Genomic DNA, 26,808 nt, shown 5'->3' on the forward strand with positions numbered 1-26,808 from the left:
AAAAATGAGAAATATTTTTGTTAGTTTATGAAAGTAGTAAGTGATCAGTTAAGAAAGCTAATGTTTTTTTGATAGTTTGGGATCCATGGTCCTGTCAGAACACCTAGTAATGAGTAATATTTAACACATTTACAGAAACATCAGAGGATTCACATCAGCCATATGAAAGCGTGTGGAGCTCTGTATCTGAACTGCACCTGAGATATCAAAGGACTTCAGACTCTGAATGTCAGCCAGCATCTAAAAGACTCTACATGACGTTCAAGTATTTTCATCAGAACTTCTTAAATAAGATTATTGTCCACCTAAAACTTTTGTAAATTCTCATTTTGTTTTGTTCAGTTTTCTGTTGGTCTCGTCATTGAAGAGCTGGTGTCCTGAAAATAAACATATTAGTATTATTAGCTTTCAACAATTGCAGCCGAGGTCTGAGAACAATTTCAGGTGAAAGAGTCTACATGTGTATTCCCTGGAAGACCCACCTGAAAGAGAACAGGCAAAAGCACAAGAAGGCCAGACTGAAAGAGAAGCCACTATGTGGCCAATTCTTTAAGCTACGAGAAGAACTCCATATAGATAAAGAAGCATTTTGTGCATGGCTTTGAAGCTCAGGATACGAAAGAAAGGTGGAGAGTCCTATATTCCCAGCACAAGACCAGGCACTCAGTACTCGAAACCATCAAAATGCCATCGGTCATATGAATGTCAATAGCAGTTGAAGAATGTACCATGCATTTCAAGAGCACATAAGATACAGAGTGCTGTTAGCACCTGCTGAATGCCCGCACAGGCATTATGATTTGGCTAGCTGCACTAGTCGGTGTGAAAGGAACTCAACCATGACGTTTCTGACCTCTGGTATGAGCACAAGGCACAAGGTATCACAAATATTAGTGATGCTACCATTATGGGCGACACCATTCGAGCAATGGCAGCCAATCGACCAGATACAGTGCTCCACGACAGAAAGGCAAAGACCTGACTTCTTATTCATGTTCCTATCCCAGGAGATGTTAATTCAGGGGTGGATGGACAACTTCTCCATTCAGAAGCCAGGTTCCCCCTTAACATTTCTATTTGATTTATGTTTGGTCATGTCAATCATTTCAGTCACTCACCCTGGACCTTAGATCGACCAGTAATAAACCGAGCTGCAGTAAAATTTCTAGGGGGACATCTTCCCTAAAACAGTTTGTTTGCTTACTCAGCCCGGTTGTTTTGCAGGCCCACCCAAATACACAAATCTGGAGATTGAAATCAAGCGAATGTGAAACACAAATGTGAAAACTGTGCCAATTGTCATTGGAGCTCTCAATGCCCTTAAAAAGGGTTTCATCAGCTGCTTTGGCCTGCTTCCCAGAAAGACCAAGCACCATCGAGGTTCAGGAGATCACACTGCTAGCTAGCCACAACACACATTCTGGGTAAGTTGTCATGTGACATAATTTATAATTCTCAAATTGATTGTCACTCTTCTAATTTAGCATATAGACCATGAATTGTCAGTCATTCTCTTACCTGCTTTGTCCTGAACAGGGTCGTGGGAGCCAGTCCCAGCCTGCTCAGGGTTCCAGGGCACACACACACACACACACATACATAAGGGCCAATTTAGGATTACCAGGTCACCTAACCTGCATGTTTTTGGATTGTGGGAGGAAACCCACGCAGACATAGGGAGAGAATGCAAACTCTATGCATTAAGCACCTGGGATTCGAACCCTAGTCCCCTTGTTGCGAGGTAGTAGTAGCACTACCTCTTCACCACCAACTCTGTACAGGTAGGACATGGTCTCTTTACTGCGTGCCACCACCGTGAATCGTAAAAATAATAGTAGTCAGTGACATGACAGTACAGATTGCTGTCAAACATACAGTACATGGAATTTGCTCAGTCAGCTTCGAGCATCAAACAAGGTGCACCTTAACCAAGTAATTCACAAAAGTATAAAATCTATGAATCAGGCGGTTCGGTGACAATTGGGTGACAGTGAACTCAGCGAAAAGACAACTCAGTGAAAGACATCCTGGAGAAAAGACAAGTTGGCAAAGAAACATCTTGGCGAAATACAACTCGGTGACATCCTTTACCAGTTAGGTAATAGTTAGGATCAAAAAGATTTTTTAATTACATTTTAAATGACAACATGATTTAAAATGTTGAAAATAAATTTATATAATTGATAAACGAACTTTATTCTGCAGATGAAACAAATTATCTTACATTATCTTCTGCAACCAAAATTGCTAATCCTTCAAATAAATTCTATTGATTGTAATCATATAACGTTATTTAGAATACATAAGGTGACCTGTGAGTACGGCTTAAGGAATATCTTTACTCTCAACGTATTGGGACTCTCATAAAGCAGGTGATTCTGTGGATTTTCCGGCGCCCTACGTTGTCATTTAAATATCATTAAAAATCTCTTTGAACCTAAATATTATCTAACTGGTAAAGGATGTCGCCGAGTTGTCTTTTCACCAAGTTGTCTGTTGCCCAGTTGCCCCTGAACGGAATCGGGCCTTATCTGGTATGTCCAAGGACAACCATCTTAACTTCTCAGGCATCAACTAGTTAGAGTTGTTTTACAGTTAGCTAATTTAATTATCACACCTATTTTTACCTAAAAATGGCCACTTTTTCATTCAACTGTAGTGATTTCATGAAGTAAAGCCTTCTGTAAAGCTTTCTCGACAACTGCCATATGTACTAAGGAGCTCTCTCACCTTACAAGGCTGAAACACGGCTTATTGTAACATTTCTAAATACGTACTCTAATTTCTGGATATCCTCCATTTACAGTAAATGATGAACAAAATCACTGGGACAAGCAGTAGAACAAGTAGCCACCACAAGTGGTTTGCTTTGTCTGAAAGAAAAAAAAAAGAAAATACACAATTAAAAATAAGAGACAAGGACAGAGATATATAAAACCATTTGCATGATTTAACTTCCAGTATTTTTTAGCACACACGGCAGGTAACTCATTCAGCATGTACTTCTCCCTAACTAGAGGCAATTGCTCTTCTAATTACGTCATAAAGTACAAAGAAATCACATAAATGACATAGCAATTCCAAATAAAACGCTCAATTTAGAAACTGGGAAAATTGTTTCAATGAACGTTCTTCCAAAACACCAGTCAGAATGATAATCCTGTTTTGTGAGCTGGGTGGTGTGGTGTTGCCGCGATTCACAACTAATATCTCACCTGCCTGGAGTCCTGGTTCCAAGTGTGTGTGGAATCTCCGAGTGTAGGTATTGGTTGTCTGACAAGCGTCTCTTCCCCTGCACACATTTTGGGTGATCGGGGAGACTCTAATTTGACCTGATGTGGGGGAGAGTGCATTATTGGGTACACTCACACTGACATCCCATCTAGGCTTAGTTGTATGTGCCCTTGTGCTGTTGAGGTATACACTGACTCCTTATGGCCCTGAACAAGATAAGCACCTTGAAAATAAATCGATATTTAAGAATTGCCCCTTTGTCCCACCACAAAACACATAGCTGAGGTGTTACAAATTGCATTTTGCCAATTTAATGGAGTAGAACACCACAACACAATAAAATGTCGTAGACATATACTACTCAGCACATTCCAATATTCTTGGAAAAATAAATTAGTGTTATATTTGTGGAGCTGTGTCACACATAATATTTGTGCTCACATCTTTGTTTGCCTCTTTAAATTTAAAAAATAGACATACAAACCTGCTTACGCTGACAGTCATGAAATACGTCCAATTATGGCTCCTCTGATATTGTTACCTGACATTTTCCATGAAGTTTAGTCATCATTTTGAAAAATGTCAGATGCATTGCATTCATATATTTAAGAACATTAGGCACCTTCCAGTTTGTCTGTAATGTGTCTGACTTTTATATTTCATCATATTTTGTGCATACAAATAAAATAATACATCTATAAATAAATGTATGAGCCTATAATTTGTTACCATGCAATAAATAAATGGACACATCAAGCTGAAACTAACAGAGGTCAGGAAGCAAAAACACTGTACTTGAACGAACTATGTCAGACACTAAAATATTCCTGAGGAAACCATATAGTGTAAAAAGTGTGAGACAAACTGTAGCCATACTACACTGTGGTCTGTGTGTGGATCCCAATGTCCCAGTGCAGTGATGGGGACACTGTGCTGTAAAAATGCTGCCGTCCTTTGGATAAGATGTAAAATTGAGCTCCTGACTCTCTGTGGTCATAAAAAAATCACTGGGCATCCTTTGTAAAGAGTAGGGTGATGTCGTGGTTAAATTGTCCACCACGGCCTAGTTGTTCTGTCACTCTAATCATCCCCTGCCTCTAACTGGCTGACTATCTCTCTCATCACTTCACCTCCTAATAGCTGATTTTTGGTGAGCGTACTGGTGCAAGAATGGCTGTCATTGCATCATCCAAGTGGATGCTGCACATTGATGGTGGTTGAAGTGGCTCCCCACTCACAGAAATGCTTTGAGTAGTGAGAAAAAAAGCCATATAAAGAATTATCATTAATCATTATTATTAACTGTAACATTATTTAACACTAGTGGACACCCGCCATAGCATACGTTGGTGTAAGAATAGGAATGGAAAACGGAGAGAAAGGAATTCAGTAATCAAGAAGATAGAAATACTTCTTGAAAGACATAGTTGTGAATAGGTGTTTTGCTGGAGATGACAGATAATGAGTCGAAAGATCTAATCTTGGAAAGAACTTGAATTTCAGCTTCACCAGCATAAACTGTAGATGTTCCCATGTATTGATAGTACTCGTGACTTGTTGTGATAACTTAACTTGCGTTGTAAAGAATAACAGGAAGAACATCTCCAAATCTGTCCCAACGTGCTGCAACGAAATCTACTGTCCTGTGTCATAGTGAGAGTGCATTGCCTTCGTCAACCGTTTGTGTCAAGAAATAACCAACCGATAGGAACAGGCAGTTGCCGGATCCCGGAATACAGATGACGTTGTACAAAAACCCGTCGACAGAGAAGATACTGCCGTTCATTTTAATTTAAAGGCTTAGGAAACAACTGTCGCAGTATAACGAAAATAGAAAGGAGCGAAACCAATGGCAATGGTCGAGAGAGTACTTTTCTGTAGCAGGCTACAGAAAAGACTCCCAGAAACAGACATGGCCAAAGTGAAAGGTCACGCGGTCAGGCTAGATTTCGGGCATGACATGACACCAATGGGGTCAGGAGAGAAGAGCGGGGAATGTGGTAGTCCAAAGGAGGAATAGGACTTGAGAAAAGCAGCTTGGGGTTGTATGGGAGGACGTAGGCAGCGTGGGGAAGGGTTTGGAAGAGGACAAATAGGAATCGAGAAATTCTGTGTGGGCTGCGTGTGGGTAGGACCGGGTTTGAAGAGGAAGCAGGACGAACCAGAAGAAAAATATATATAAGAGATTACAATTGAAGAGTTTTGATGTTCAGGCAATCAACATCTAAAAATTTATAATGGGACATACATGAGAGTCATGGGTGGTCAGAGTCCATATCAGCAACACTGGGGGGCAAGAGCCATCCCCAGAAGGCCTGGCGATCTCTCACTGGATACATTTACACACAATGGACCAATTTAGAGTCACTGGTTAACTATTCCTCCATATATTTGGAAAACCTAGTGACCTTGTGATCAAGTCGAAATTTTGAATCCAAGACGTTAGAGATGTGAGTCAGCAACATAAGTAGTTACGTAGTGGTGCTAATGGGGAATGAAATTTCAACTCCCAGCAATCCCTGCAGTGGCTCTGATTGGTCATCTGCTGAGTGTGCAGGGGCTGCTGGGGACAAGGAGGCCGGCATGATATTAAAAAGGGGGCCAATTATACAGAGAAAAAGAGAAGTCTTTTGGGTTTTATGTCTGGAGTTGCCTGTTTGTTTGCCTTCCCACTTTACTACCTGTGGATTCTTGTTTTTGTCCTGGATCATCTGTTGTTTTGGGTGTATGGACTGTCTGGTGTCTTCCTGCTGCATGAGTACTGTCTGTGGATTTGTTGTCGTCCTACAAAGAAAGGAGTACTCCTGATCCCATTCACACGTCATCAGCTCATCAGGAAATACTGGTAGGACTGGCCTTTACATTCATATACAGTGTGCTGATCTCTGGACTATCTACCTCCATCATTTTATTTCATCATTTGCCATTTTTCATGAACTTCACCATTTGCGGTTTTTGTTAGTGGTTTGTTATTGTTGAATTTGTGTTTATTGTATATCGCCGTAAGGGGAACATGGGTGGAATCATTGTAGTTTGTATATATTTCATTTATTACTGTTTAAGCTTCTTCTTCTTTCGGCTGCTCCCTTTAGGGGTTTCCACAGCAGATCATCTTTTTCTATATCTTCCTGTCCTCTACGTCTGGCTCTGTTACATCCACCACCTGCATGCCCTCTCTCACCACATCCATAAACCTTCTCTTAGGCCCTCCTCTTCTCCTCTTCCCTGACAGTTCTATCCTTAGCATCCTTCTCCCAATATACTCAGCATCTTTCCTCTGCACATGTCCAAATCAACACAATCTCGCCTCTCTGACTTTGTCTCCCAGTCGTCCAACCTGAGCTGACCCTCTAATGTCCTCATTTCTAATCCTATCCATCCTTGTCACACCCAGTGCAAATCTTATTATCTTTAAGTCTGCCACCTCTGTCTCCTGTGTTTCTGGTCAGTGCCACCGTCTCCAACCCATATAACATAGCTAGTCTCACTACCGTCCTGTAGACCTTTCTTTTCAATCTTGCTGATACACATCTGTCACTAATCACTCCTGACACTCTTCTCCACCCTGCCTGCACTCTCCTTTTCACCTCTCTTCCACAATCCCCATTACTCTGTACTGTTGTATTTAAACTCATCCACCTCCGTCAACTCTCCTCCTTGTATCCTCACCATTCCACTGACCTCCCTCTCATTTACACACATCGATTCTGTGTTGTTCCTACTGACCTTCATTCCTCTCCTCTAGAGCATATCTCCACCTCTCTACTGTCTCTTCAACCTGCTCCCTACTCTCGCTACAGATCACAATGTCATCAGAAAACATCATAGTCCACGGGGACTACTGTCTAATCTCGTCTGTCAACCTGTGCATCAGCAGTGAAAATAAGAAAAGGCTCAGAGCCGATCCCTGATGTAATCCCACCTCCGTCACTCCTACCGCAGACCTCACCACTGTCACACTTCCCTCATAAATATACTGTACAGCTCTTTACTTCTTCATACAATACCACAGCTCCACCCGAGGCACCCTGTCATATGCTTTCTCCAGGTCCACAAAGACGCAATACAACTCCTTCTGGCCTAATACATTCTTTAATTTCTGTTTTATTACTGGTTGCTTTTTTGTCTCTGTAAGGGAGTGTGTGTAAGTCGGGCCAAAGCTGGGTGCATTCCTGGGATCCCCACTGAAAAAATAAATAAATCACCATCAAAGTCGGTGTGAATCTTAACTGGGTTTTTTAGTCCACTACAGTTACACAGCTGTGTTGGTCAGTAAACATTATCCATTATAAATATGTTACGGTGTAAGATTAGAGATATGTTAAATAGACAAGTTTTGATTCACAAAAATTAGTTTTGCAAGTGATTTTGTAAACGTGAAACACACAACTCACTACAGTAAAGAGAGTATTTTGTTGCTTTTAAAGATTTTCTGTGGTGGAAAGTGAGGAATATTATTTCCTAAACCCATGTTCACATTTCTGAGGTTATCTGTATTCTTTTTTGCAGCTGCATATTGCATGTAATCCTCCATACACCAGTTAAATCAACTCTGCTTATCGCTCTTGTTCATGTCACTGCAGAGGAGTACAGTAGATTTTTAAAAATGCTGCATATCTTCCACATGAAGACACAAGCTAATGCACCACCGTGCATTTCTCTGCAGGAAAAACGCGTAATCAGGGAAGCCCCTTCAGTTTGTTTCAGGATGTTTTAGTGAAACACAGCATTTCCCTGCAAATATAGTATCACATGAATCATATATATAAACTTTCACTAACTTTGCCAAACACTTGACTCCACTGTTTCCATAAGTCTGAGAACCTGAAATGATAGTATGTTGTGTCTTTATATTTGAATTTATTGTAATTCAAATCACTGTTAAGTGTCTATTGCGCAATAACATATTTTACAGGTCAGCGCTGCTGCCTCATAATGCCAGATTCTTCAGTTCAAATCCCAGCTACTTCTCACTCTCTACTCTCCCCATGTCTGTATGCGTTTTTCTTTATGTACGTCATTAACCCTACAACAATGTTTGCCGCTTTTATTAACATGTGTGGATGAGTGTATGAGTGCATCACGCCATGCTGCTTTCTGTGCTGAACCCAAATGAAAACAGGATGGGCCTCACTCCCTACAACTCTGACATGGACTAAGCGGGGTCAATCGTTGAAATTTTAAAGCACAGAATACATGTTTAAGACTGGACAGTATGCAGAATTTTTCATCTTAGACCTTAAAAAAAGCTGAATATAATAAATGACACTTACAGTCTACAAGGAGCATCACTTCACCCTCCTTAGATGCTTTTGTAGTGCTAACCAAATACTTAAAGATCCCCTGGTCTGCTCCTTGCAAGTTACTGATGATGAGGGAAACGTTGCCTTCGCTGATTAAGTCCTTCGATAGTCTAAATCCAGGTAATGCTCTGATTGTCCACTGTGTGTCCTTCCTAGAATATTCCACAAGGACCTCGTTGTCTTTGCTCCACTTCACTCTGGTCAACTTCTCTCCATAGAGCTCCACAACGTGACAGATAATTGCTGCTTCTGAATTAACTTGGACAGTTTCTGGATGATTGCATTTTATTTCAAGAGGGGCTGTATGAGCGAAGAAAAAAAAATATAACTCACAATAAGCATTCAAACTACAACATGAATCAGCAAAACATGCAAACTCACTGTGTGATCAAAATTTAACAGTACCAATTTGTGATCCAATTTTCTCGAATGTCTATTCCTATTTTTAAATAAATAAAATATTACCATCTGTGGTGGGCTGGCGCCCTTCCCGGGGTTTGTTTCCTGCCTTGTACCCTGTGTTGGCTGGGATTGGCTCCAGCAGACCCCCGTGACCCTGTAGTTAGGATATAGCGGGTTGGATAATGGATGGATGGATGGATGGATGGATATTACCATACAAATACATTTTTAAAAACTGCTTTTTCCACCACATTTTCATACAGAGTTGGAACACAACCCAATAGCATCAGATGCTCTTCATGGCAGGAACCAAGCTAGGATGAAATGTCAGTCCATCTCAGGTTGCTCTTGCACATACACCCATACTTACTGATGATGTACAAATGTATTAGAATACATGGCACTGAGATGGTGCAGACTCCATAATACAATAAAGTGAACCCTGATGCCTGCAGTTATGAAGCTGTAGCACTAACCACTGAGAAACAGTGTATTGTCCTATAGTGGTTGAGCGGCACTGTGGTTAGTATTGCTTTCTCAAACACCATGAGTTCTTTTTGTGGTTCAGTCATTGTGCAGTGTCTGCATATTTTTTGGTGGTTTCCAAAAGTGTCCCTGGTTCCTACAACCAAGTGACCACCACTTAAAGTTAATTAATTTCCTAATTGAGTGTGTGCTTACATATGCTCTGCAATGAAGCTCCATTGTGGATTGTTGAAGCCTTTTCTAGCATTACTGGACAGAATGGGCCATTGAAAGACATAGGCAGACATAAACAGCTCATACCATTTCATTTTGGAGTTGTCAGATATTCTAACGTGCTTTGAAGGATGTGGGAAGGAAACCTGAGAACAGACATAAACCCTCATTGAAAACGTATAGTCCGCACAGACAGTCACTGGGCCGGGATTTAAACCTGGTTGTCTGAAGTAGAGAGACAACTGTGCTAGCCACTCTAACACCATACCATCTACAGTAGAATTATAAGGTTTATAAGGCCAGCATCACGAGTATTGAGTACAGTCAAATTCTTATTTGTGTTAAACAACATGCAGCACGTCAACCATGATTAGTGAGTAGAACTACTGTCTCTCCCACCTCTGCGACCCTGGTCTGGATTAGGCAAAGTTAGAAAATGACATGACGTGACTGCTGAGGCTTATCGCAACACTTCTGTCAGCCTTACCTGAAAAAATATCACAACAAATTTGTCATATAATCTCCTACCCAACTAAGCATCTTTTTTGGAGTGTGGGAGGAAAGACTAAAATTACTAAGCTGATCTAATATCTACTGAACAAAATCAGTCTTTCAGCTGGGACCATGCTACTTGACTTGGTTATGAAATAGGTTATACTATTAAATGTTTTTGTTATTAAATTATACTAGAAGAGGTATCTGGTTGTGCGGGGTGTGGTGCGGCTCAAAATGATGACACCAAATAATTTTTAGAATGAAGCAATAGCCTATATTATATTATACTAGCTGTGTAAGCCTGTGCTGTAAAAAGCCCAGGCTTCTAGAAACAATGGATTCTAGCAATTCAATCAATCAATCGCATCAGTTGTGCAACAGTGGCTAAGCAATTTATACTTTTTTCGGCGGTTTCATTTTACCGACGTGCTCGCCTCCATTGTCTATCAGCGGTTAAGTGAGTTTCCTCTTTTCTTGGCGGTTTCACTTTGGGGACAGAGTTGCTTTCTTTGAGTTTCATGCTGTAGCCTCGTTCTTCCGGGCTGGACAGACAGACACACACATTTCCACACGTGGACGTTTATTATATTATATTATATTATCCATCCATTATTCAACCTAACTACAGGGTCACGGGGGTCTCCTGGAGCCAATCCCAGCCAACGCAGGGCGCAAGGCAGAAAACAAACCCCGGGTAGGGTGCCAGCCCACCTCAGTATATTATATTATATTATATTATATTATAAGCCATGATACCTATCAAAGACAGGAAATAGAATCATTTAAAACATTTGTTACCTCTTGCCCTACATGTACTTTCAGTACCTTTGCTCTGTATTTGCGTGTGTCTGAACGTCTCTTCACCCTTTTATCGAGTGTCTTCCTATAAAACCTCTTCTAAGACTCTGCCATTATTGTCAAGGCTCCTTTTTTGCCTCCAGTCTGGGTTTACATTTGCTGCCTTTAATGGTGGTGGAGCGGTAGTGCTACTGCTTTGCAGTTAAAAAAAAAAAAGGACCATGCGTTTCTGTCCTGGGTCATCCTTGTGTGATAGTGCTTTGAGTAGTGAGAACAGTGCTGTATAAATGTAATGAATTATTATTATTATTATTATTATTATTATTATTATTATTATTATTATTATTATTATTAAGGTGACTCTCTCAGTGTGTGCCTTTACACCTCCTTGTGCATCTCACACTCCCACTTCCTCTTTCTTCACATCACCAAAGCCAAACTGACCAATCAGATTGCTCTGAAGGACTGGACACACAGTAGGTGTTTTATTATATAATAGATACTAAGAAATGAAACAACCATTTATTAAAACTAGCCTAATGGTATAATGATACGTCTCTCTGTTTTAATAGCGTGGTGTATTTATGAATCACTGTTCACCATATATTCCTTTCATTTCTCTTTTTTTGTGCTTCTAGTTGCCTTTCTTTGTCAGACATTCCAGACATTTGTGTCCGCTGGTTTATGTGACGTACGCCACATGCTTTACTATCTTATGCCAGCCACTTGCCTTTGTTCATCAAACATGCTTGCCCTCTTGTGGATAATGGGTGACATTACACAAGAACATAGGAACAGACTCCATACTGATTAACATCTTTGTATACAGTATATAGACACACACAGAGACACAGAAAAGGGTAAGTCAATAATTATCTGCACTTTTGTGATCATTTTGTTTGGGCTGGCTGTGCAGCTTTCAGCTATGTATAATATATATTATTATATTACTATAAGAAATGGGATAAACTTCAGTAAGTAATGTTTTGTAATGAGAGCAGACATTAGTATTAGAAATCTTGGGCAGGAATTACGTATCCCACAGCCCTACTCTAAATATATGAAGACTTCATCTTGTATACTCAGAGCTCACCATCTATACGAAATGCACAAGAAAAAATACAATCAATGTTTCTCCCTACCAATCTACAGAAAACAAAATGTAAGTTCTGGAATTTAAAAGAAAAACACATACTGGACACATAAAGTTCCACTTCCCCAGTGTAGCGCCCCTTATCAGTTTCCAGGCTGTAGAGGTAGGTTCCCGCATCAGACTCCAGCACCTTGCTTATGCTCATGGCGATGTCTCCCTCATGAACACGATTCATTTCCAGATGGTATCGGAGCAATCCCGATGTCTCATCTCTCTCCTCCCCTTTGGTATACGCTGTTAAGGTCCTGTTGCCTTTACTCCATGTGAAGTGTATGACCTGTTCACTGAGTAAGACTGGGAGTTTACAATGCAGGATGAAGTTCTCATTCACAAAAGAGTTCTGCTGATAAGGAATAGCTGCATCTTGGTGAAAAAACAAACAAAACAAAAAAAACGTTTTTATGTCTTTTTGGTGGCAACAAACAATAATAGATAGATAGATAGATAGATAGATAGATAGATAGATAGATAGATAGATAGATAGATAGATAGATAGATAGATAGATAGATAGATAAGTGCAGTAGGTAGGATAACATAGATAGATAGAGTGGTGTGAAAAACTATTTGCCCCTTCCTGATTTCTTATTCTTTTGCATGTTTGTCACACAAAATGTTTCTGATCATCAAACACATTTAACCATTAGTCAAATATAACACAAGTAAACACAAAATGCAGTTTTTAAATGATGGTTTTATTATTTAGGAAAAAAATCCAAACCTACATGGCCCTGTGTGAAAAAGTAATTGCCCCTTGTTAAAAAATCACCTAACTGTGGTGTATCACACCTGAGTTCAATTTCCGTAGCCACCCCCAGGCCTGATTACTGCCACACCTGTTTCAATCAAGAAATCACTTAAATAGGAGCTGCCTGACACAGAGAAGTAGACCAAAAGCACCTCAAAAGCTAGACATCATGCCAAGATCCAAAGAAATTCAGGAATAAATGAGAACAGAAGTAATTGAGATCTATCAGTCTGGTAAAGGTTATAAAGCCATTTCTAAAGCTTTGGGACTCCAGCGAACCACAGTGAGAGCCATTATCCACAAATGGCAAAAACATGGAACAGTGGTGAACCTTCCCAGGAGTGGCCGGCCGACCAAAATTACCCCAAGAGCGCAGAGACGACTCATCCGAGAGGTCACAAAGACCCCAGGACAACGTCTAAAGAACTGCAGGCCTCACTTGCCTCAATTAAGGTCAGTGTTCACGACTCCACCATAAGAAAGAGACTGGGCAAAAACGGCCTGCATGGCAGATTTCCAAGACGCAAACCACTGTTAAGCAAAAAGAACATTAGGGCTCGTATCAATTTTGCTAAGAAACATCTCAATGATTGCCAAGACTTTTGGGAAAATACCTTGTGGACTGATGAGACAAAAGTTGAACTTTTTGAAGGCAAATGTCCCGTTACATCTGGCGAAAAGGAACACAGCATTTCAGAAAAAGAACATCATACCAACAGTAAAATATGGTGGTGGTAGTGTGATGGTCTGGGGTTGTTTTGCTGCTTCAGGACCTGGAAGGCTTGCTGTGATAGATGGAACCATGAATTCTACTGTCTACCAAAAATCCTGAAGGAGAATGTCCGCCATCTGTTCGTCAACTCAAGCTGAAGCGATCTTGGGTGCTGCAACAGGACAATGACCCAAAACACACCAGCAAATCCACCTCTGAATGGCTGAAGAAAAACAAAATGAAGACTTTGGAGTGGCCTAGTCAAAGTCCTGACCTGAATCCAATTGAGATGCTATGGCATGACCTTAAAAAGGCAGTTCATGCTAGAAAACCCTCAAATAAAGCTGAATTACAACAATTCTGCAAAGATGAGTGGGCCAAAATTCCTCCAGAGCTGTAAAAGACTCATTGCAAGTTATCGCAAACGCTTGATTGCAGTTATTGCTGCTAAGGGTGGCCCAACCAGTTATTAGGTTCAGGGGCAATTACTTTTTCACACAGGGCCATGTAGGTTTGGATTTTTTCTCCCTAAATAATAAAACCATCATTTAAAAAGTACATTTTGTGTTTACTTGTGTTATATTTGACTAATGATTAAATGTGTTTGATGATCAGAAACATTTTGTGTGACAAACATGCAAAAGAATAAGAAATCAGGAAGAGGGCAAATAGTTTTTCACACCACTGTAGATAGATAGATAGATAGATTTAGGCATAGGCAGTAGAATTACATATTGTGGGTATACGAGTGCCCCTCACTTGTCACTGTGCCTTGTCTCCCTCCATTTGTTTCTTTTCTTTACTTCTCAGCAGCCATTCTTCCACTGACTTAATGGTCAAATCCCTTAGCCTGTCCTTAATTAGTCATGTTTCAATGTGAATTAGTTATTAGAGAAACCTTTGTAGTTGTGTTATCACTGCCTAAACCTGTTATTCTGTCTCTCTATTATAAAAAAAAATCTTGTGACGAGACTTTTTTTCCTGCGACAAGACGTGATCTTTTGAGAGAGACAGAGAGACAATTTCACGTCCTGTGAGACGGTCAACTCACGTCATACTTACATCCTTTGCAAGTCCCATGATACACATGCAGAGCAAGTTAGAGATAATGGAAGTAGGAAAATTTGAAAGTCTCACAAAAATGAGAGTAAAGATCGCATTAGTGAAAACAAATGGAAAATATTACTTGGTGAAATAACGGAACAGAGCAAAGAGATTGAATAGTGATTGAGGATGCCTGGAGGAGAAGAGAGACAAGGCAGTGAGACAAAAAGACAGCTGCTGTACAGGCTTTTAAACATTCGAAGCGCCACACGAGATGCAGATCACGCAGCACGACAGCAGAAGCAAGCGGTAGCTTATCGAGTAAAGAGGAGGTAAAAACAAATGTTATTTGTTTCCCATTGTATCCCCGTTTAAGAGGTGTTTTAGGGGAGCAGCCGTGTATCCTTGGGGTGCGTTCAGCTTCCCTCTTCACAACGGTGTGTAGCCAGAACCCCGGGGAAATGGGTTGGCCAGTGAAGCAAGCAGGGGCCAAAGCCCCCTAGTTTATAAAAGAAAAAAATATATATTTTCTTGGGTTGCAAGGTTCTGGTATTCCTAAATTTCAGTTCTTGGCTCAAAAATGGCCAAAATAAAACAGCTTTCTCAAGAAATATGTCAGTCTATTGTTTTTTTTATGAAGGATGAAGGTTATTCAATGTGGCAGATTGCCCGAACAACTGGAGATTTCATGCAAATGTGTCTGTTACTGTCTTGAGAGAAGAGGGACAACTGGATCTGACCAGGATAGAAAAACAAGAGGACGGTCAAGATGGACTACTGCATAAGAAGATAAGGACATCAGAGTGTGAAGTGTGAGGAACAAATGCCTTTCGGGTCCTCAGTTGACTTCTTCATTAATAACACACTGAACTGAGTAATGCCAGTACCTTGCAACCCAAGGAAAGATATATATTTTTTTCTCTTTATTGAACAGAATAAAAGGTTTTAGCAGTGATAATACATTTACAAAGGTTTCTCTAACAACTACTTGTCATTTACACATAACTTATTTGCTAAGGGAGTTGACCATTAGGATACTGAAAGAAAGGCTGCTGAAAATGAGTCTTTGCAGTTATATATGAATAATAAATTTAAAAAAACAATCAATCATTTCAAACAGTTGTAGCCATTTACTGATCCTTTGAATCAATTTAATATTTAATATCTTGAGAAAAGGGGTCATTCATTTCTATCAAAACCATGAATATATCTAACATTTGAACACTGCATATATGTACACACACATATACATACACCTAATATATTACATATATCATAATAGGTATTATGTGGATATACGTATACAGGTAAAATTCCATTACAATGAACTGCCATGAGACTCTGTATTTGTCACTACAGTGCTTTCTTTAACTTGCGTCCAGGCGTTTGCAATCATTTCAATAGCTTCTTTCATGTTAATTTTAATCTTCTCCTGTCTACAAGTTATGCTGACAAGAATTTTCCTCAGCATTTCCTTGCAATAATACACTTTCAGGGTGCGAATGATGCCCAAACCCAATGGCTGAAGCACTGCTGTGCAATCGGGTGGGAGGAATTTAACACAAACATTATCTAAATGTGGAAGCCTGATGTGGACAGCACAGTTATCAATCAGAAGTGAATCATCCTTTTCTTCTTCTTCACATTGTGAGCTCTTTTGGGATTCAAAATGGGAACGTTATGCTGAAGTGCGTCATGAAGCGTGATTTCCGCGTCTGTGTAAGATTGTTTGTCTGTTCCCGGTGCAGGGCAGCAGCAGCAGGCTCACACCCCAAAACATGAGGCTGAGTCTCAGTACTTTAGCAAAACCATCTTTATTCAGCTTAAAACAGGAACAGCGCGGTTATTTATTATAGCGTGATCCACCACTCTCCTATACACTCTATTCTTCTCTATATCTCTTTCTCACTTCCCTGTAGATCAAACTCGGGAGGCTCCACCTGGCTCTCTTGACATCACTTCTGGGACCGAACCAATGGAAACAGACCTTACCAGCTCCGGCCCCCTGATGTCACATCCGGGCCTGATCCAATGAATAATGAACACGTGCCCGATCCTTATGACCTCACTTCCTTTCTTCCCCTTTAAAAGCCTACCCTTTTCCCTTCTCCTGCAGTCTGGTTTTGGACTCCATTGTATGCACTTGTATGGCAGCAAAGGTTTGTGATACGGTTTGCATATTTGTAGTTGGAGATCCACAAAGGGAGTGAGAGAATGAATCATGTACCATAAAGTAGTTTTTATTCCTGAGCTTTCAACCCCTACCAGGAGCCGTCATCAGAGGATAATGACTAGACATTCAAGAATCAAAGGCAATATATACCAAATTTAGGTAGTTGGGATAATAAGGTGGGGTTAGGAGGGTGTTGGTCGTAGAGTTTTATTTACAGTAATCCCTCCTCGATCGCGGGGGTTGCGTTCCAGAACCCCCTGCGATAGACGAAAATCCGCGAAGTAGAAACCATATGTTTGTATGGTTATTTTTATATATTTTAAGCCCTTATAAACTCTCCCACACTGTTAACATTATTAGAGCCCTCTAGACATGAAATAACACCCTTTAGTCAAAGGTTTAAACTGTCCTCCATGACAAGACTGAGATGACAGTTCTTTCTCACATTTAAAAAAAAATGCAAATAGATCTTCTCTTCAGGAGCAGAGAATTTCAGAGGGAGAGAGAGAGCGCTCGCAAAGAAAAGCAAACAATCAAAAATCAATACTTGTGCTTTTAAGTTTGCCGCGGCATTTTTTAGAGGAGCGTTAGTATCTTCAAAGCAAACAGCCTCTGTGCAAACAGCCCCTTTGCTCCCATCTCCTCCGCGAGATTAAAGCAACAATCAAAAAATCAATACGTGTGCTTTTAAATATGCCGAGCACCGCAATAAAGCGGCATTTTTTTAGAGGGGCGTCAGTATCTTTTAAGCAAACAGCCCCTCTGCTCACATCTCCTCCGTCAGGCGCAGAGAATGTCAGAGAGGGTGAGAGAGAGGCAGAGACAAGCAAACAATCAAGCTCCGCGCGGGATGCATATCTTATAGCATTAAGGAGTTTTAGTTAATATGTAATACATGCTCTGATTGGGTAGCTTCTAAACCATCCGCCAATAGCGTCCCTTGTATGAAATCAACAGGGCAAACAAACTGAGGAAGCGTGTAGCATAAATTAAAAGACCCATTGTCTGCAGAAATCCACGAACCAGCGAAAAATCTGTGATATATATTTAGATGTGCTTACATTTAAAATCCGCGATAGAGTGAAACCGTGAAAGTCGAAGCGCGATATAGCGAGGGATTACTGTATTACGAGGATGTTCTTCTTCTTAAGTTTGCATATGCTAGGTTTATGTCCAAATGTCTGTTAATGGCGTTTTCATTTGATAGCCAAGATACAGCCAGCTCTCTGCCACTTTTAGTACTGGTCTTAAATCTTACTTGTACATTGTCCCAGTTAAATGTACGTCTGGTTGAATTTGTGTGTGTATAAATCAGTGATCATGAGATCAGGAGATGACGGTTCCTAGTAGGAGCTGAAAGCTCAGGAATAAAAACTAATTTATGAAACATATGAAATTCTCTCCCTTTGTGGATTTCTATACTAATAAAAGGCAAAGCCCTCACTCACTCACTCACTCACTCACTCACTCACTAATTCTCCAACTTCCCGTGTAGGTAGAAGGCTGAAATTTGGCAGGCTCATTCCTTACAGCTTCCGTACAAACGTTGGGCAGGTTTCATTTCGAAATTCTACGCGTAATGGTCATAACTAGAAGCTATTTTTCTCCATTTACTGTAATGGAGTTGCGCTCGAAAGTCATGGGGGGGCGGAGTTTCGTGTGACATCATCAAGGCCCGCAGGCCACATAGGAAGAGCGACGGGCTTCCGGGGTGAAGAAAAGAACTTTTACCTGACCCGGAAGTGATTGAGAATCACATGGACTGGGGATTGGGAACACCTCCGGGTCAGGGAATATAAAAGGACTGTGGGAGCTCCCAGACGGCGAGCTGAGCCTGGTGGAAGGATGGCAACGCGTCTGGGAGCTGGAGGATTGGTTATTTGTGATTAGTATTAGTTATTAGTATATGAGTATTGTGGTGGAGAGTGTGCTTTGTACACTGTGGAGATTAAATAAAGTCAGAATTTGGACTTTTACCTGGTGTCTGGAGTCATGGACAGGGGTTCAAGGGAGCGAGAGCGCCCCCTATCTACCACAATATACAGGGTGTCCCAAAAGTCACTATACACTTCCTTTAGTGCCACTTCCTATACACACTTTAAACAGTCACAGCTTGAGGAAAGAATCTGCACAGCCTGCAGCAAGGTTGGGGAAGAGATGCTGGAAAACGTCAGAGAGGCTTGTGTCCCAAGGTGGTTGAAAGTTGTTGAAAATGGAGGCGCTCATGTGAAAGTATACAACTAGTCTTCAAGGCGTTGGAACGTGATGGCAAGCCTAGCAAGTAAAACTGCAATGACTCCTTTGTTGATGCTAGAAATATTAATAAACTCAGTTTCTTGTGTAATTTTTAGGAATTTATTGAAAGTGTATAGTGACTTTGGGGACACCCAGTATATAAACAACACTCCTATTTCAATGCTAGTTTTCATTCCAATCATCCAATTTGAGGTCAATTTTACCTTCATAGAAACAACAACAGACTTCAGTCTAAACCCTGAGATTAAACAAGCAGACAAACAAATATAACAACATGACAAATGCAACTAATCGATTAAAGGTTGAGAGTATTTTTTTTTAATTCCAACTATATCCATGTCATGACTTTTATAAATTAACAATTATTGTGCATCAGATTAGACAAGAGGAGTTACTTACCAAAGACTTGTACATTCACTTCGCCAGAACGATACGCCTTTGAGGTGCCAACTGCATACTGGTAGGTCCCCTGGTCCGTCTTCTGCACGCCGATGATGGTCAAAGATATGTCTCCCTTTTTTATGTGGTCCTCAAAGACAAAAAATCTGGGTGATTCAGATATTCTTTTTTCTGTTGTTTGTGCAGTATATTCAGCCAAGATGATTTTATCTTTAGCCCAAGTGACAATGGCCACCTCATCATCTTCATTCTCTTCAACAACGCAGGAAAGGGTGGCATTCCCATTTAGATTTATAATGTAAGAAGAAGTGCAATTCACTTTAAAAGGATCTACAACTGACAGAAAGTAAAAGCAATAAGTATTTTATTTTAGTGTAACAACAAATAATGTTTTAAATAATACTTCATCTTAGACTTACTGCTTTTGTTGAGGATGCAAAACAGGACGAATATGTAAAAGATACCTCCTGCAAAAATGAGAAACAAGAGCTGTCACATTAAATTTTATGTAAAAAAACTCCTTGCTTACTCAGGTGAAAATTCAGGAAAAAGCACAATATGAACCTGCCTTACACTTTATTATTTAATACGAGTGAAGCTTCAATTGATAAATGCATCACAAAAATCTAATAATAAATTAGAGCTCTGTGATCAAAGCATCATAATTCCTGTGCAGATTATTTTTCTAGAAATTGGAGGACTTAACATGTCGACTACCTACTCTGACCAGGCCAGCATAGGAGAAGGAGTGAGTGAGGGTGTGTGCCCTCCGGTGCCACATCCAAACTTTGTTTCATGTCCTATGCCTGGATTGGCTCGGCCCTTAGGATCCTTAAACTGGATAAATCAGGATAAGCACAAAATGAAATTGCCCATATACAGTGGTGTGAAAAACTATTTGCCCCCTTCCTGATTTCTTATTCTTTTGCATGTTTGTCACACAAAATGTTTCTGATCATCAAACACATGTAACCATTAGTCAAATATAACACAAGTTAACACAAAATGCAGTTTTTAAATAATGTTTTTTATTATTTAGGGAGAAAAAAATCCAAACCTACATGGCCCTGTGTGAAAAAGTAATTGCCCCCTTGTTAAAAAATAACCTAACTGTGGTGTATCACACCTGAGTTCAATTTCCGTAGCCACCCCCAGGCCTGATTACTGCCACAACTGTTTCAATCAAGAAATCACTTAAATAGGAGCTGCCTGACACAGAGAAGTAGACCAAAAGCACCTCAAAAGCTAGACATCATGCCAAGATCCAAAGAAATTCAGGAACAAATGAGAACAGAAGTAATTGAGATCTATTAGTCTGGTAAAGGTTATAAAGCCATTTCTAAAGTTTTGGGACTCCAGCGAACCACAGTGAGAGCCGTTATCCACAAATGGCAAAAACATGGAACAGTGGTGAACCTTCCCAGGAGTGGCTGGCCGACCAAAATTACCCCAAGAGCGCAGAGACGACTCATCCGAGAGGTCACAAAAGACCCCAGGACAACGTCTAAAGAACTGCAGGCCTCACTTGCCTCAATTAAGGTCAGTGTTCACGACTCCACCATAAGAAAGAGACTGGGCAAAACGGCCTGCATGGCAGATTTCCAAGACGCAAACCACTGTTAAGCAAAAAGAACATTAGGGCTCGTCTCAATTTTGCTAAGAAACATCTCAATGATTGCCAAGACTTTTGGGAAAATACCTTGTGGACTGATGAGACAAAAGTTGAACTTTTTGGAAGGCAAATGTCCCGTTACATCTGGCGTAAAAGGAACACAGCATTTCAGAAAAAGAACATCATACCAACAGTAAAATATGGTGGTGGTAGTGTGATGGTCTGGGGTTGTTTTGCTGCTTCAGGACCTGGAAGGCTTGCTGTGATAGATGGAACCATGAATTCTACTGTCTACCAAAAAATCCTGAAGGAGAAGGTCCGCCATCTGTTCGTCAACTCAAGCTGAAGCGATCTTGGGTGCTGCAACAGGACAATGACCCAAAACACACCAGCAAATCCACCTCTGAATGGCTGAAGAAAAACAAAATGAAGACTTTGGAGTGGCCTAGTCAAAGTCCTGACCTGAATCCAATTGAGATGCTATGGCATGACCTTAAAAAGGCGGTTCATGCTAGAAAACCCTCAAATAAAGCTGAATTACAACAATTCTGCAATGATGAGTGGGCCAAAATTCCTCCAGAGCGCTGTAAAAGACTCATTGCAAGTTATCACAAACGCTTGATTGCAGTTATTGCTGCTAAGGGAGGCCCAACCAGTTATTAGGTTCAGGGGGCAATTACTTTTTCACACAGGGCCATGTAGGTTTGGATTTTTTTTCTCCCTAAATAATAAAACCATCATTTAAAACTGCATTTTGTGTTTACTTGTGTTATATTTGACTAATGGTTAAATGTGTTTGATGATCAGAAACATTTTGTGTGACAAACATGCAAAAGAATAAGAAATCAGGAAGGGGGCAAATAGTTTTTCACACCACTGTAGAGCTAGAGCTTATATTTAACTAAGCATATTTCCAAATAATTTAAAACAGTCAAGATGCCATATTGATAGTCATGAGGCATAAAGATAGAAGTTATTTTTGTATATTCTGAGTCATATTAAATTATTTTTGGACATTTGAATCACATAGCTATAAGTGGGTAGAGGAGCTGCTCCACTGCCCTTTAGAACCAGAGTTCAATTCACTCCTCATCACTTCCATACAGAGTTTCACGTTTTTCCTCTGATGTAAGGGATTTTCCCAAGGTAATCAATAAGCCAAAAAAAAAAAAAATGTAGATATTGGAGAATATTAAGTAGACAGAAGTGACTGGTTGGGTTCATGTGTCTGTGGTCTGGTGCCGTTTTCAGCCTGGTCCCTGCTATGCATTAAATGGTCAGTCAGTCATCGTCCAACCCGCTATATCCTAACTACAGGGAGGGCTCTGCTGGAGCAGCACAGGGCGCAAGGCAGGGTGCAAATCCCTTGGCAGGGCGCCAGCCCACCACAGGGTACACACACACCAGGGACAATTTAGGATTGTCAATGCACCTAACCTGCATGTCTTTGGACGGTGGGAGCAAACCGGAGCACCCGGAGGAAAACCACGAACCCAGGTCTCCTAACTGCGAGGCAGCAGCGCTACCACTGCACCACCGTGCCACCCATTCTTAACCAATTTTTTGTATTTTTTTTTTAACTTTATTATTTTGTTTCGTTAAACTTTTAACAGCTTTACAAGTCCTTTCTTTGTCTTTGTTGTGTTACGTCGTCAGTGTGAGCCTCTCACAGTGTTCATTGTGTTAACCCGTACAAAATGGTACAATGTAGTAATAAACATTACAGGTCAAGATTATAATTACTCCTTATCTACATATCGGTGAATGTTAACACTGTTTTTACATTCTCTTTGACTTTGGGCCATAACTACATAACTGTTTGAAGTAAATGACTCATAATAGCGGTCACGCAAAAATCTATAATTATTCAGATGCAGCATAAACAGTCTGAAAGTTACTTCTGCGAGAACATCCATCTATCTATCTATCTATCTATCTATCTATCTATCTATCTATCTATCTATCTATCTATCTATCTATCAACCGGAGTTGATGGACGTCGCCCATCGTTGCCCAAAACGGGTAGTTGGTTTAATATTTAAGACGATTTGTTTCCCTTTCGTGCCCCTTCAGTCTCACAAACTGCCCCAACCCCCCAAACGCAGTGTAACTGCGGACCTCCCAGCGGTTAACTTTCATCATTAGCGCCCCTCAGATAACGGCGGCCTCCCGTGTCGCCAAATGGACTGAACGAGTGTTTTTACCTGGATTCCAACGAAACATTTTGGATTTTTCCTCGCACTCTTTCAAGCAGAGACGCTCCACGCCTTGCAGTGTTTCTTCTTAAATAAAAGCGAAAGCAAAGAAAGTCTCCTACAGAACGTAGCACAGCACGATTCAAGCCCCTTTTCGTATTTCAAATAGCTTAAATAACAGATCCTTATTGTTTCAATATGATATTTCAATGATTTTCAGACCAGTAAATTAAATTGACAAAGGCCACTAACTCTGTAGAGTGCAACACCGCGGCTTCACCAGATTAAATCGCCACGATAATTGTGAGGTGAAAAGAAACCGAAAGTGAAAGAAAACTGCAGCGCTGCGGAAGGTCGTCATGAAGGGGAGTTTTGTTTCTTATTGTTAATTCTTAAAGTATTTATTAATTGATTAATCAATAATTTAAAGTGTTTCCTCATTAGGAATGCATTACATTGTCGATCTGTATAAACGGTGTCTCGATGACAGAGTAACAGTAAAGGATAGTGGAGCTCCAGTGGCGAATTTAGGTCTGGGTGACAAGTATAGCATCTTGCCGGATGTGGCACCTGACGGCCAAAGCGAAATAAATAAATAAATAAAAAGGGAAAGTTATATGATATCATCTCCATAGATTTCGAAATATGTGGGGCACCGCTGATGTTGAGATCCGGGCACCGAGGGGTTGTCTAAGTCTAACAGTACAGACAGCCCGCTATGGGCACCGAGTAGTGTCCACTCAACCCCAAACCAAACCCTAACCGATCCAGGGTTTCAAATATGTTTCGAGCAGCTCTGTAAGAAAAAAATCATATATATATTTTTTAATTGCAATTTTTTTATTGCATACAGTCAAGTCAAACGTATACAAGAAATGACTCAATCTATCTATCTATCTATCTATCTATCTATCTATCTATCTATCTATCTATCTATCTATCTATCTCTCTATATATATATATATATCAGAAAGCCAAAAAAGGAAGGCAACAAAACAGAATGTAAACCTCAGCCGAGAAAAATTCAAATAATATCTTGATACAGAATATATAGCACTTGCAGAATGTATGGTCATTATAGGACTGGGCTTGGGTGCTTGTAATCTATACTTTGGTTAATGACCTAAAAGATAAAGATGTAGTGTTATAGTTGTGCAAATAAAGAGGAAACCAGTAAGGGAGAAATGCAAGAAGCCAAAACCCCGTGCAAATATAGAAAAGGCAGTAAGATTAATAGATTACTGTAATCCACCTGCTCCGGCGTATGTTTCTAAAGGTGAGGTAATTGTGGCCGAGTGGTTAAGGTGATGGACTTGAACTCCATTCGGGTATCCCCATGCATATTTGAATCCTGCCGACTACGCATAGCATTATTTATAAAACACAATTCACATATTTGAACTTGAAATCAATCATACCATGGCATTGCTGACTCACACTAAATTTAAGGAACAGACAGGTCAGAGCCAAATACCTACTTCTGCTACCACTGAAAACGCTGTATTACTCCAATCTTCCAAGTGACATAAACACATAGACTTCAAGATTTCCACTATGAAGTATTTTATGTCTCGTGTGAAAAATTCTAAATTAGTTTAATTGGATGTGATGGTCACTGTATGAATTAAATGTGCACCTAGAAATGGTGCAGATCCATCGCCAGGCACACTCATGTCCACAGCCGTCAATTTCTACTTTGCGGTCCACCTAACCCCGATTTGAGTGATCCATCCATCCATCCATTATTTAACCTGCTATATCCTAACTACAGGGTCACGGGGGTCTGCTCGAGCCAATCCCAGCCAACACAGGGCGCAAGGCAGGGAACAAACCCCGGGCAGGGCACACACCAACACATTAAGCACACACCAGGGACAATTTAGGATCACCAATGCACCTAACCTGCATGTCTTTGGGAGAAAACCCAAGAACACACGGGGAAAACATGCAAACTCCACGCAGGGAGGACCCGGGAAGTCCCTTACTGCGAGGCAGCAGCGCTACCCACTGTGCCACCATGCTGCCCTACAAAACCACAGATTGTTATTTTTGCTTAGTTTTTTGAGCGAATTTAGTTGTGGCTGCGTGGTTAAGGTACTGAGCTTGAAGCCCATTGGGATTTCCCTGTGCAAGTTCATATGCTGCAGCCTATGGATGTTTCCAATGTTCTATCTATTCCAAATGACTTTTGCAACTCAAACTTAATGTCAGAAATCACCTGACATGTGTTTCAATATGCTTTAATATGTCTCTGAACCTTCCACGTGCAGTACACACAAACCGCAAACGTTTTCAGGTGTTTTATGTCACGTTTTATAAATGTAGAATTGAATGAGATGATCGCTCTGTTAGGAATTCAATGTCCGTGACATCTCTGTAGTCCCAGTAATGTGTACAGAAGGTACCTCCTGAGAAACAGAATAGCAGAGACTTTTGGAAATGCTCTTGAGAGCCATGTATGGCTACAAATGCTGTCTCAGCATTTCAGCTTGGATGAATGAAAACGAAGAGTTTTGAAAATACAGCCTCTGATCACCCTCTGACTGTCCTATTTATATAATGTGGCTCTTTTCTGATTGGATCCTGCTCATTACAATTTCTCATTTCCTGATTGGTCAGTCCATATTGACCAAAATTATATTCCAACATAGCATACATAGAGTAAATGATTTTCACTGTTGTGCTGCTAACCTGTATTTATCTAAATTGTGATTGTACAGTTTGAATGCTGCATACATACATGCACAAATGGTCACTGCAGCTTTGTGATAAATCCCAATGGTCAGTGGTGTTGCCATCCCTTCAAGAAGGACATTTCCACTTCTTGTTTTCATTGTAGGAAATTGGCCATGTTCATCATATGCACCTTCGGTTGTTTTAGTGTGGACAGAGATGCTTTCGTAAATTATATGAAAATGCTAGTAGTAGTGGGGTGTTACAGTGGCGTAGTCATAGCGCTGCTGCTTTGCCGTAGGGAGACCTGAGTTTGCCTCCCAGGTCCTCCCTACATGAAGTTTGGTTTGCATGTTCTCCTCGTGTCTGCATGGGTTTCCTCCCACAGTCCATAGACATACAGGTTAGGTGGATTGGCGATCCTAAATTGTGCTTGGTGTGTGTCCTGTGGTGGGTTGGCACCCTGCCCGGGGTTTGCTTCCTGCCTTGCGCCTTGTGCTGGCTGGGATTGGCTCCAGCAGACCCCTGTGACCCTGTGTTAGGATATAGCGGGTTGGAAAATGGATGGATGCTAGTGGGGAGTGGGATTGTTTTAATGTAAAATCAAATCATACCATAATGAACATAGCCTTAGACTATCTGGTCGTTCTAATCTAAGATTATGCATTAACTCTTTTAGGGCTAATTATTTTTTCTTCCAAAAAACTCAGTTTTCTAAAAAGCACACAAGCAATGGTTTCACGCATAAATCAACATAAAATACTTATTTATGACCAATGTCACTCTATTTTATGTTCCAGGAGCCCCTACAGTATGCGTATTCACATACTTATTACACACATGCTTGTCCCCTCACTCATAAGCTGAAAGGGACTTTCTGGTTAAAATAACGTCTTGAAGTAGTCGAGTGGCAG

The 26,808-nt window shown here is 40.5% G+C and overlaps 1 protein-coding gene across 1 annotated transcript; it reads right to left on the bottom strand.

The window, feature by feature from the left end:
* On the bottom strand, positions 1 to 23,510 carry LOC120536732. The gene is made up of 7 exons (XM_039765201.1): positions 23,231 to 23,510; positions 19,834 to 19,881; positions 19,415 to 19,750; positions 12,127 to 12,447; positions 8,508 to 8,837; positions 2,778 to 2,873; positions 1 to 377 (listed from the first exon to the last, which is right to left on the bottom strand). Exons 1-6 carry the CDS (start codon positions 23,247 to 23,249, stop codon positions 2,779 to 2,781), a joined length of 1,149 nt encoding a protein of 382 aa, XP_039621135.1. The 5' UTR covers positions 23,250 to 23,510; the 3' UTR covers positions 1 to 377; position 2,778.
* Between the last annotated feature and the right edge of the window lie 3,298 nt (positions 23,511 to 26,808).

The sequence above is a fragment of the Polypterus senegalus genome, chromosome 10 (genome assembly GCF_016835505.1).
Source record: "Polypterus senegalus isolate Bchr_013 chromosome 10, ASM1683550v1, whole genome shotgun sequence".
NCBI classification, from domain to species: Eukaryota; Metazoa; Chordata; class Cladistia; order Polypteriformes; family Polypteridae; genus Polypterus; species Polypterus senegalus.

Excerpts from the sequence above, each read along its gene's own strand:
- LOC120536732 (XM_039765201.1), bottom strand. Across the intron at positions 19,751-19,833 it reads TTGCATCCTCAACAAAAGCA|TTGTAGATCCTTTTAAAGTG; the intron begins GTAAGTCTAAGA and ends ACTTTCTGTCAG. Across the intron at positions 8,838-12,126 it reads AGTGGAACTTTATGTGTCCA|CCCCTCTTGAAATAAAATGC; the intron begins GTATGTGTTTTT and ends TCGCTCATACAG.